At 34.8% G+C, this 13851-nt stretch overlaps 1 protein-coding gene across 2 annotated transcripts in view; it reads right to left on the reverse strand.

Moving 5' to 3' along the window:
* Positions 1-13851, reverse strand: part of LOC138692690 (vesicular acetylcholine transporter-like) — a 436812-nt gene that overhangs the window by 21311 nt on the left and 401650 nt on the right. Inside the window, exons 8-10 of one of the 2 annotated variants that reach the window (XM_069815818.1) lie at positions 13253-13482; positions 11656-11778; positions 3852-4050 (exon numbers count right to left, since the gene is read on the reverse strand). In XM_069815818.1, the coding sequence (XP_069671919.1) occupies positions 3852-4050; positions 11656-11778; positions 13253-13482 (552 nt within the window). The remainder of the gene's footprint in view (positions 1-3851; positions 4051-11655; positions 11779-13252; positions 13483-13851) is intronic. The other variant, XM_069815817.1, reaches the window with a different exon arrangement.

The following is a 13851-nucleotide window of genomic DNA, read 5'->3' on the forward strand; positions in this document are numbered from 1 at the left end:
CTGTATTTATGTGTAGCGTGAACTCTCCTTTGATCCTCTAAATTGAGAACATGGGATTCATGATAAATGTGTGTTAATTCTGTGTAGGCTGGCCTTTCTGTACTACATATGAAACATGCATTGGTTAATAATGGAGTGTGGGGAAACTTCAAGGAGGATTGTGGGTGGTTTTACACACATCTCCATCAAGGAGATTCATTCTGGTAAAAACTCTTTCTATAGGAGCATTGATTCCAAGCAGGGATAAGCCAAATTATACAGTTTTAGCAATGTTTCTGACAACTGTTGAAAGGAGAAATGCTGAAACATTTATACCCATCTCATTTGGATTTCTTTCTCTTCTCTCTTCCATTGGGTGACTTTGTCTTCACTGCAAAAATTGCTTCACATAAACAAACTCACTGAACATGGCTTTGTCATCAATGTTGGATTCGCCAGAAAGGTTTGTAATGATATCTATACACATTTCAACATCATTCCATTTTGGGACATTGCTGAGCAAGATTCTTTTTTGCATTTTCCAACAAAATGGGTTAATAGACGTAACAACAAGAACTATGAGGACACTGGAACAGAAGGTCTGAAAACGGGACTGCCCTATTCAAGTCCACACCTGTGGAGTAACGGTCAGCGCGTCTGCCGCCAAACCAGGTGGCCTGAGTTCGAATCCCGGTTGGGGCAAGTTACCTGGTTGAGGTTTTTTCCGGGGTTTTCCCTCAACCCAATACGAGCAAATGCTGAGTAACTTTCGGTGCTGGACCCCGGACTCATTTCACCGGCATTATCACCTTCATCTCATTCAGACGCTAAATAACCTAGATGTTGATGCAGCGTCGTAAAATAACCCAACAAAATAAAAAAAATAAAAACTCTATTCAAAACGGGATGTCTGTTCACATTAAATTTTTCTAGAAATGATAAATTGTATCCGAGTCAATTAAATGCAAGTACCAGTACACTTTCTAAAATGTTATCTAAACAAATGTTACAGTACTAGGTACTAGTTTTTTTTCCACGAAAGATCTTTAAGTTAGTTTTTATTTTCAGAGGAAATATCCATGAAATATCTTCAATGGAATAGTTCTCAAAGTCATTTCTGAAAATTTATGGCTCAGTTTTTCTGAATCATCCTGTAGTACTTCCTTTTAAATTTACTAGTAAGCACTGTTTAAAATAAGTTACTTTCAATAGTGTAGAATAAAAGATTGTACTGGTACACAGATCGACTGAGAGAGAAGATGGCATGCAGTTAGGTAGAATGTCAAGGACCACACTTCTGATACATGCATTTCCTTTAAAACCTCTAAATCTAGTTTTTGAGTACCACAATAGGCCTATTGTTTCTGTAATTTATGTGGTAGTTAATGGAAAGTGTAAAAAGAGTTTCGTGACAATAATATTAAACATGCTGTGATAGTCATTCTGCTTGGAAAATCATAACATGCATTCAAAGGACAATGATATAATAACATTGTAGTAGTTAAATTACAAACATTGTCTACATGGTATGTGTGTGTGCGTGCGTGACAATGGGATGGTCACGATAACTCAACAGTAGGTAACGGTATTTAACACAATTATTTTAACACCGAGTTTAAGGGGAGACATATAGCTCTGAATACTACTGAAAAATTAGTGAAATTCAATTATTTTTCTCAGCAATGAAGAACTTTGTAACCTTGAAATTTTATATTCTCAATATACGCCATTTCTTAAATTGTTTACTATTTTTAGATTTAGTACTGTATAATTACCATTAACGGGTAATAAGCAACACAAAATGGCATCTCATTTTTTTCCATTGAAATATTGTTTGCCTGGTAATTTCCACAAATATCAATATTTTCTGAGTACTGGTAATCCTTTCTTCTATTTATTCCTGACTGTTATATGAATAACATCACTTACAATCGTTGAAATATTTTACAATTTATATTATTGGTATTTTAAATGTTGTGTATTATTATTATTATTATTATTATTATTATTATTATTATTATTATTATTATTATTATTATTAAAAATATGAACTGTGAAATGCAAAAAGTTAAACGAATTTTTCATAATAAAGTCAGAACTCAAACTAATGGATGGGTGAATACCATTTTTAAAATGAGTTTAAAATCGACAATTTTCACAAAAGTTGAATTTCATATTGTGTCAGCTTCATTTCATTAGAAGGCAGGCATTATTCGGTAGTCTCTCTATAATAAAGATAGCATTGTTTTAATTCGAATGTGCCGCTGCACCAAGCACAGATTATTGAAGGAGGGGTAGGAGTAGGGTGACCAGACGCCCTCTTTTGTCCGGACATGTCCTCCTTTTTAGGCCTTTGTCCGGAGTCTTCGCTGATTTAAAAAAAATCGTAACTTGTATGCCTGATATTTTGAAATTATCTGCTTTGACACCTTTTCAAGTAATTTGCCTGTAGGTGGCAGCAGCAGTTTCAATGAAATATACTCTTTGCCAACGATCGTAATTCCCTTTGTTCCTCATTATGGTCGTTGCTCAGAAGTAGCTAGTAAATCCAGATGCGAATGTAAATCTAAATAGATATTTTCTGTCCTCTTTAATAATTTTTTATACTTCCAATGACTTTCATATGTAGGCTAGCTAACTGTAAAATCATTTATTATTAAGTTTTTTCATAATTATTTTGTAATAAAATAGATATTAACATACTTGTAATATGATATAAGCCTAAATCTATAGGTACTGCAAATATTTTGCAATAAAAAGAGATATTGACGTAATTTAATAGTACATTATGCAACGAGCCTATAACGGTAGTAATTAAGACGCAAGTATGATTGCGCTTGTTTCATAATTTTCATACGAGCGCCTTAATTACCATTATAGGCAAGTTTCATACGACTTTTTATGCTCGACCATATTTCTAACCTGAAAGTATTGAAAATTATGTCTTTTTATGGTTATGTGCGAACTGACCTGAATTGTGAGATGTGCGCAGACGCGAAAGTATTGTTTTTTTCCGAGGCCGAATGTCATTGACCTTGGCACAGAATAAGAATGAACATTAGTCTGATATAACCTGGAAATTGATTTAGAATTGAAAAACGAGATGACAAATTGAATTTATTTGAATATTATTTACAATTAACGCTAATTATTATAGTAACAGAACATAACCTTCTGCGACAGAATTGGAATTCCAGCCTCCGTGACTTTTCGCTAATTGTTTGTCGATTGTATATCCGAGAATAATCGATATAACGGTACAAAGTTGACTTGTGATTGGCTGAAGACCTGTACTTTAATGAGTAGGTGTACTTTAATGACATGCATTAAAGGACTGCTACCAGGTGTATAATTACTACATTTCAGCATGGTCGAGCATAAAGTATGATATAGGCCTAAGCCTAAATCTAAGGTACATATTTTCTGTCCTACTTTTTTCGAACAACATCCTCGTTTTTTAAGCTTTGTGTCCTCTTTTTTATCGATGTCAATCTGGTCACCCTAGATAGGAGGACTATGCCTTATGTCGATGTAGATTTTGTTACTCTGACAGTGAAAAATTAGAGGAAGGGAGACGATTATGAATTTAAAAAGTATTCAGATTTAAATATGTAATTTTGTTTAAAAAGTTCAAGTGGAGAAAGTTCAAACCCGGTAACCCCTCTGATACATAATACACTTTTAATTGTTTATTTTGTACAACCTTTGTAGCCTAGTTCTTGGAGAATGGAACGACAATAACAATATTATTTTATATAATAAAAATAATGATTTATATTAGACTATGAGGAAGCAATATGATGTAACCAGAGTCACGATTTTGCTTCGGAACTGAAAATGGATTGTGATGTGATATGATAACACGCACTCACATCGTAGAGACTGAAGGTTACCCGTTTCCCAGATTGTATATCCTCTGTCTCACTCTCTTCCGCGCCAGACTCATCCTGACACATGGCAGTCACCCATTGGAGCACCTCGCTGTGAGCAGACCTGATACAGTCCACACGTCCTAGCAGGAAGCGCCGTGTTGATGCGCTCTCGTAAGTTGCCACCAGTTTGCGATACAATCTGCAACCATTCACTTACATTAAACAAGAAATGAGGTCTGATGTCAGTCCACAATAAGATGACCTCTGTTTCTAGTGTCTGTGGAGTTTATTTTAAGTATATTAATCATCTTGGAGCAAAAGTAACAAATATAAATGACACTCGAGAGGAAATTAAATGCAGAATAAATATGGGAAATGTGTGTTATTATTCGGTTGAGAAGCTTTTATCATATAGTCTGCTGTCAAAAAATCTGAAAGTTAGAATTTATAAAACAGTTATATTACCGGTTGTTCTTTATGGTTGTGAAACTTGGACTCTCACTCTGAGAGAGGAACATAGGCTAAGGGTGTTTGAGAATAAGGTGCTTAGGAAAATATTTGGGGCTAAGCGGGATGAAGTTACAGGAGAATGGAGAAAGTTACACAACGCAGAGCTGCACGCATTGTATTCTTCACCTGACATAATTAGGAACATTGAATCCAGACGTTTGAGATGGGCAGGGCATGTAGCACGTATGGGCGAATCCAGAAATGCATATAAAGTGTTAGTTGGGAGGCCGGAGGGAAAAAGACCTTTGGGGAGGCCGAGACGTAGATGGGAGGATAATATTAAAATGTATTTGAGGGAGGTGGGATATGATATAGAGACTGGATTAATCTTGCACAGGATAGGGACCGATGGCGGGCTTGTGTGAGGGCGGCAATGAACCTTCGGGTTCCTTAAAAGCCATTTGTAAGTAAGTGAGTAAGTAAGTAAGTATATTAATCATCTACTAATGTATGTTAATGTCAGAGGTTCAGAGGTGTGTTACATTTATGGGGAAACAGAAATGGGAATTGATTACCATACAGAATGATCTCCCCGATTAGAAACATAAATAACAAGAGCAACATAGATCCTATTCAAAATTTTATTTTACCATCTTATAGAAGAATGTTTGCCATTTTGACATCACTTTGTTTTAAAGATGTTGTTGTTGTTTTCTAATGCCAGGCATTTGACAATAAAGTCATTTGACCTCTTGCACTCCAATATTTTTCAAAGATATTATCATGATCAGCCACTGAAGCACAGATTTAATAGTTGATTCTGTACCATTAAAGTAGTCCCCGCCTGGAGATCCGATTGGGGGACTATTTTACCTCCGGATAATTTTACCTTAATGGTACTCATTTCATATTGGAGTGAAAATGGCAAGTTGTAGCCGATTTAAGTGAACATCATATTTCAACGTTTTGGTGGCTACTTCATACGCACACAACCCCCAGAATATCTGGAGGACCACACCTGCTGTTGGTCGACGGGTCCATTGGACCTAGCTGGGAGTTCTTGTTGATCACCAGCTTTCCCTCCTTAAGCCACTGGAGGACGATTTTAGTGCCATAGCAGGTCAGCACTAGGAACAGAAAAGTAGAAAGAGGAGGAAGGAAAGGGAAATGAACCCCTAGGCCTCGAATGCTCTAATGCCGTCGAGGTCGAAAAAAGTAAGAGTTCAGTCAGAGGGCTGAATAGGAAAGGGTAAAGAGGGAATTAGGTATTGAATAGAGGAATATTATACCAAATTCAGTCATTAACTCATCAAGCTGACCAGTGCTAATTGATGAGTAGCCCCTCCCTTTAGTTCAGCTCGTAAAATTATGCTTACTAACAGCTGCACCACGGGAAGGTAGGGATGGGACATTGGGTATTTGTCCAGGTTGGTTCCTTAAAGCCTTCAATGGGAAGGATTGATGGCTCTCCCCCTGTATCCGACAGATACCCTTTTGCAGCCTTGTTTTAAAGATAACATCGTTCAAATGCTTGCCCTCACGAGCTATACACTCCTCAAACAAAGACTGTCTCCTTCCTCAAAAAGTGTGGCTCTGTTATTTCAAATTGTGCAACAACACACCAAACACTAACGCATTCAATGTAGAGAGGTCGCTGATTAATTTCTCGATGATTTTCTGAGGACCAATATGGAATGGTTTCTTTGTTGACCCAGCCCAATAAATAAAAATGGTTTTAGTTATTACTGAGCACAACAGTATTATTATTATTTTACATGATAATTTTTTATTTCATTATCTTTTGAACATGATCATTTGTAGAAATAAAAGCCGCCCTAAATAAGGGTTCGAAAGATAGGCCTACTAATCAATTCATAAAGAATAAGTAAACAAAACAATTTTGTGACACTTGGAAAGAAAAAGAAAAAACATTAAGATAAGAAAACGTAGGAAATCATTTACAATAAAAACTTTGTTGGGTACAAATGATTATTAATTATACCTAAAGATGATTTTAACACGTGAGATCCTATGGCATCAATCGTTGCATCAGAAATTTTATATTGTTTAAGTTGATTTAAAGTTTCACGTGGGACCATGCCACGGGCACCGAACATGAGCCCAAAAACTGTCCAATGTGTGATGTGGTATTGTGCTCCAAGATGCTGACAACAAGGCTCATATATGACTTGTTTTTCACGACACACCTCTTGTGGCTGTTGCTCATGCATCTCAAAACGGATTGTGGGATCAAGAATGACACCCTTATCCTTCTGCCGATCAATTATGATGATATCAGCCCGTCTAGTAGAGCCATCAGAAGAGACGCAACCAACCTCCTCATAAACCTCATAGGAAGCATTCTGACGGATACATATATATATATATATATATTATACATAAATACATATTTTATAAATGTCTTTATGCTCGACCATGCCGAAATGTACTAATTATACATCTGGTAGCAGTCCTTTAATGCATGTCATTAAAGTACACCTACTCATTAAAGTACAGGTCTTCAGCCAATGACAACTCAGCTTACAGGTGTTCAGCCAATGACAAGTCAGCTTTGTACCGTTATAAAACCGCAAGTATCGATTATTCTCGGATATGCAATCGAAAGAGAATTAGCGAAAAGTCACGGAGGCTCGAAATCCAATACTGTCGCAGAAGGTTATGTTCTGCTACTATATTATTAGCGTTAATTGTAAATAATATTCAAATAAATTCAATTTGTCATCTCGTTTTTCAATGTCAAATTCAATAATCAAGGTTATAATATTATAATATTATCAAGTTTAACGGGATTATACATCAAGGTCAATGGCATTGTTGTTCCTCGGAAGAAATCAATACTTTCGCGTCTGCGCACATCTCACAATTCACGACCTAGAACAAGGTCACTTCCGATCTTGTCAGATACAAATAAAATGTATACATCTGAATACCTGTAATTTCAAGTTAGAAATATGGTCGAGCATAAAAAGTCGTATGAAACTCGCCTATAATGGTAATTAAGAAGCTCGTATGAAAATTATGAAACTCGCTTGCGCTCGTTTCATAAATATCCATACTCGATTCTTAATTACTATCATTATAGGCTCGTTGCATAATGTACTATTACATTATACTTCTCAGATCCAACAAATATTTTGCATAATGTTTTCTGTCAAGTTTACGATCTAAATGTATTTTGTTACTTTAATTATTAAGAAATCATTTAAACTAATGGATGTTTAGGAATGCTATTACCAAAATGTAGACGTATGCTTCACCCTATGGTCTGAGTACCGCAGGATGTAGGTTTCATGCAGTGGAGCGTGCAACAGACAATGTTTGTTTACATTTTTATTCATGACTGGTGTCTAAACTGATCTTTCTTTCACTGACTTTAGTAACCTAAACAATGGCCTTATTCACAGCTGTGAATTGAAATATTTTCCACGACAACCAACACATTAGCAACAATAAAATCCATACATTCATTCATTTGTAATTTCTTCACAAACATTACAAAGAAGAGGCATACAACTTAAAATTGAATTTAGATAACAGTAATGAAATTTAAATACCAGCCATGGATAAAATAATGTATAGCACGCTGGAGTAAACAGATTTCATGCGCGTGTGGAAATTATCACCGTCAGTTTTGCCTCAGGCATTAAACTTCCCACTCGCGCATAAAATCTAATTTTACTCTTTTTTACTATAAATTACTATTTCCGTCACTGTGGAGATGGGTGGTGCAAGTGCTACTGAATTCACTACAATGTTGTAATATTTTCTACTAACAAAGTCTGTTTGCCACTAAACAAAACGGAATGACGCAAAATGGCAAAGAATAATTCTGTTCCTTTTATGTTAAGGATTTATTCTGTTTCGTTACTGTCAATGAATACCTTCCACTCTGTATTTTTAGATTTTGCATCGTGATTTTTCCATAGACATTTTATATCCATAACACCTACTCTAAACACATGTCATAATGGTAATGATGGTCAATTACCATGAATGTCGCTCATATGGAGGTAAATTTTTTAAGATAATTTTATATTTGATTATTTAATATATTCAGTTATATTTAATGTATTCAGTAGTTTGTGCATACTATTTGTTTGATTTTATTATAATTCCAGCATTGTTTGTAATATTTCAATGTTTCTTGTCAAATGTTGTGTAATTTAATTTAAATTCTCTGTTGTATTTGGAGAAATTTAGATATTACCTCGGATCACATATAGATTGCTCATTCCTATGTTAAAATCGGTTGCACTTTGAAGAGAACCGCCAGGATCGCCACCCGTCTGCCGTAAACGAACACGAGATGACAGTACAGTCGCTAATGCAATTCAAATGGGAGTTATGACGTGACTCCTTATGCAACAACTAGATGGAAGCATAGTAAACCTGACGAAAGTTGTTACCGTCAAAGCAGAGTAATCTGGGTAAAGGATATTACATAGGTCTACTGTAAGTAGTATCAGTACAGAATATATTAAATAAGGAATTAATAAAATATAAAATAAAAATTACCGATATGAAACGATGATGTTAGTGAATTGCCCAACCATAACAGAATTTCCAAAATGTACCACAAATGTTAACTACAAAATTAAAGTTACATAAAATAAAATAAAATATAATATAATATAATATAATATAATATAATATAATATAATATAATATAATATAATATAATATAATATAATATAATATAATATAATATAATATAATATAATATAATATAATATAATATAATATAATACATACTAGGTTCAAAAAGTTCCCGGAATTTGCTAGCATCATAGAAACAACGTACCTTAAACACTATTCTACAGCATTTCCTTCAAAATAGTTTCCTTCCGCAACAACACACTTTTGCCAACGCGTGTAGAGTTCCTGGAAGCAGGCCTGGAATCCATTTTGTGAAACCCGTCTTAGTGCTCTCGTCGCGTTTGCGATAACCTCTTCAGCATTGAATCTCCGTCCTTTCAGATGACTTTTCAGACGGGGAAACAGAAAGTAATCAGGTGGTGAGAGATCAGGAGAGTATGGTGGGTGATCCAAAGCAGTTATGTTGTGCCTGGCAAGAAAATTCTTTACAATAATTGCGCGATGAGCAGGTGCATTGTCATGCATAAGGAACCAGTTGTTTTCTACCCACTTTTCTGGACGTTTCCTTCTCACTGCGTCCCAGAGGCGACGGAGGGTTTCTACGTACAATTCTTTCGTTACAGTACGACCTTCTGGAATGAACTCATGGTGCATGAGACCCTGAGAGTCGAAGAAAACTTCCAACATAACTTTGCTTTAAGTGAGCTTAAATGCGACAGGCTCATGTTAGTAGATTTACTGGCATGAAAAAGAACTCCTGCGGGACAAAATTCCGGCACATCCGGCGATGCTGATATAACCTCTGCAGTTGCGAGCGTCGTTAAATAAAACATAACATTTAAAATAACTTTGCCTTTGGAAGTGTGCCTAGGAAATTTTTGCTTCCGAGGAGATGTTTTCGATTTCCACTCAGATGACTGTCGTTTAGGGACTGGGTCGTACAAGTAGCACCAGTTTCATTTTGTTTAAGGAATCACCATCTTCATCAGCCATGCTGATCATGTCCCCAGCAAAACACAGAACTTGATGTTTGTACTTTGCTCTGTGGACATAATTACAAAATGCGACGAACAAACGAAACACTATGATAAACAATTGCCTACAACTCAAAACCAATAATTGCCATTATCAACAAACTTTAAGGAAATGACATCATGAATGTTACCAACAAAACAAATGTATAATATCCCTTGTTATATATTAATACGAAAAATGGTAGTAAAATTCCGGGAACTTTTTGAACCTAGTAGTATAATATAATATAATATAATATAATATAATATAATATAATATAATATAATATAATATAATATAATATAATATAATATAATATAATATAATTATTACAATAGTGTATTGCTAGATAACTATGAACTATTCTACATATATCAAATTCGACTAATAATATAAACATAGTTTGTAATATTGCAACACTTGTACCAAATTTTTCTGATAATGCATTTAGGCATAAGCTTTGTAACTAGCGAGCGGATTGATTCTATATAGTACATAGATAATTTAATTGTGGATGTGTAATGTGTAATTGTAATGTATTAATTAATTGTGGATTTGTAATGTACTTAAGCATAAGATTTATAATTGCTAGTTGATCATATATTGTGTAGAGTAGATAATTTTTATTTATTTTAATTTTTGGATTGTAATATCTATTTTAACCGAATCTGTATATTGCAATAATGTACTGCTATATGAATATCAACTATAAACTATGAAATATGTAACATAAACATAGCATGTAGTACTGCAAATATTGTATGCAATGGAACATGCTGTTTTAGCACAATAAAGGAAAAGAAATATAATATAATATAGTATAATATAATATAATATAATATAATATAATATAATATAATATAATATAATATAATATAATATAATATAATGTAATGTAATGTAATGTAATGTAATGTAATGTAATATAATATAATATAATATAATATAATATAATATAATATAATATAATATAATATAATATAATATAATATATAATGTAATGTAATGTAATGTAATATAATATAATATAATATAATATAATATAATATAATATAATATAATATAATATAATATAATACTTAAGATATAGTTAATCATAATATGATATAAGCTTTGATGATGATGGTGATAATGATTGTGTCTTTGATGATGATGATGATGATGGCGTTAGAGAGAAGGATGAAAAGGAAAAGAAATAGAAGATAAAGGAAAATAACAGCAATAAGAAGATTTCGCCAGAGTAGGCCTAAATGTAGAACTCGAGAAGAATTTGACTAGAACTCAGTTATGAGGTAACAGAACTCTGTGTCACACCTATGCCCACTAGTGTTCAGTAGTTGGCTACATGCAATTTACATTTAAAGTTAATTCACAAAATAATGTGCTTCAGTTTGTGTGTTTAAAATAATTGTTTTAGAACTAAGTACTTTTATAAAATACAAAATTGTTTAAAATTAATTTTATCACATTCAGCAATAACCAACATTTATCTTTTAACAATGGTCAAAACATTGACAAGTTTTGTACTATTAACTGCAATCAGAGACCAAAGCCATAATGGACTTGTTATTTTATACTAGTATAAAAACTACATAATTATTATAATGATGTTCTTTCCACTTTGTATATGAAAATCTGTTCGTCCCTTTTGACTTACATTTGTTTTCAGATTGTTTCTTCCAGTTCGGTTTGAAACAGGAAATGACTATGCATTAGTTATTACCGGAAATAAGCAAGCTGCAGTGACAGTTGAATGTAGGCATCGGGGCTGCATTTAACTGACTTGATGAACTCCTTACCGTAGCCAGGAAACCGATAGACATAGAAGTCCAAGTCCTCCACCAGGCTGCAGTGAAATTAAATACAAATTATGTACATCCAATCATCACAATATAAAAATATGTCAGGACTGTCGCTGGGCAGTAACCTGTACACACGTTTCAGCGTCACATTGTTGACAAGTAACTCCATCTGTTAGCACAACCATAAAGCATCTAATAGATGCTATAGAGTTACCAACAAAGAAAAAAAAATTATGTACATGATAAGCATTGTTGCCTTTTCAATAAGGAATTTTTATAAATAATTGATTAAATGGCGATCTTACTCGTTTCAGAACGGACCCAAGGTTCACTCAGCCTTCTATAAAATTGAGTACCGGGTCTTTCCCGGGGGTAAAAGGCGGTCAGAGCGTGGTGCCGACCACACCACCTTATTCTAGTGCCGAGGTCATGGAAAGCATGGGGCTCTACCTCCATGCCCCCCAAGTGCCTTCATGGCATGTTGCGGGGATATCTTACTCGTGTTAATTGTGTAAACATGTGCGGCTTACAGCTGTTTCGGTGCTTCTTCACACCATCCTCAGAGCCTACTAGATCTCGGCGTCATCTCGAACTTCGCTGCCTGTTGTGTGGGTGCGTTCGATTGTTGAAAAGTGTTGAAATGTGGTGTCAAGTAGTGTGTGTGTTCTGAAATTGATCTGTGTGTTGAGAATTTGATCAGGGTGTGTTTTAGTGTGTCTGTATATTTCATATTGTTCTAATGTGTTGAGTTTTTGGTTTTTGGGTTGTATGTGTAGGATTTCCATGTCTATATTTATGTTATTGTATGTGTGGTTAGCATTAGTTATGTGTTCGGCATATGTAGATGTATTGTGTCCTCTGGTCATTGCTTTAATTTGTTCTTTGTATCGAGTTTGGAATGATCTGCCTGTCTGTCCAATGTCTCAACACACAAACAAATAAATACAACCACACAGGTGTATACAAACTCACATGTAATAGTTGCGACAAGTTCTACATTGGACAGACAGGCAGATCATTCCAAACACGCTACAAAGAACACTTCAAAGCAATAACCAGAGGCCACAATACATCTACATACGCCGATCACATAACCAATGCTAACCATACATATAATAACATAAATACAGACATGGAAATCCTACACATACAACCCAAGAACCAAAAACTCAACACACTAGAACAGTACGAAATATACAAACACACTAAAACACACCCCGATCAAATTCTCAACACACAGATCAATTTCAGTACACACATATTATTTGACTCCACTTTTCAACACTTTTCAACAATCAAACGCACCTACACAACAGACAGAGAAGTTCGATATGACGCCGAAATCTAGTAGGCTCTGAGGATGGTGTGAAGAAGCACCGAAACAGCTGCAAGCCGCACAGACTTACATAATTAACACGAGTAAGTCCGCTAGTTAATCAATTACTTAAATAATATTTGTTTGCTTCTCGGAAATCAATCCAAAAATTCCTGCATGCAAGGTGAAAATAAGTTAATTACCAATCTAAGTTCTGCATGGCATCCTGAATGTACTTCTGGCACTGCTGATCGAGTGACCACTCCAGTCTCAGCGGAGGAGGATACTGGATGTTACTTTGGATGGGTTTGGTGGGGAGAGGTGTGCTGTCACACTTTTTGAAGATATCTTCCAGAAACTGTACAACAGCCACGCCCTCTGAAGGGGAATGCTCGTAACAGAGGCCCCAGACTCCATCATTGGAAATTATAATCTAAAACAATAGAACATCGTTTATTAGTTTTTATGCAATTAAGACATAGTGAGATCCAACGAGCAGTGGAGTCCCAGTCGCATACACAAGGTCTCGATTGTTTTGGGTGGAGTGCGGACGTATTGGTCGCTTGGTGTGTTCATTGTGACATTTGTGAGTATTAGTGTTTGGCAAATAAAGGAAGTAAAATGGCTTTCTCTAGCTTAGATAATTTTTTATTGTAGAAGATTTAGTGAGAAAGAAAGGTTACAAGAAATTGAATCGATTGTTTAGATGATAGTATCCGGAGACACAAATTCCTTCACAATAATACCCTTATAACTTCTTCATAAGTAGAGATCTACAGGATCTGTGTGTAATAAAAAAGAT

Source organism: Periplaneta americana, chromosome 17 (genome assembly GCF_040183065.1).
Source record: "Periplaneta americana isolate PAMFEO1 chromosome 17, P.americana_PAMFEO1_priV1, whole genome shotgun sequence".
Classification (NCBI taxonomy): Eukaryota; Metazoa; Arthropoda; class Insecta; order Blattodea; family Blattidae; genus Periplaneta; species Periplaneta americana.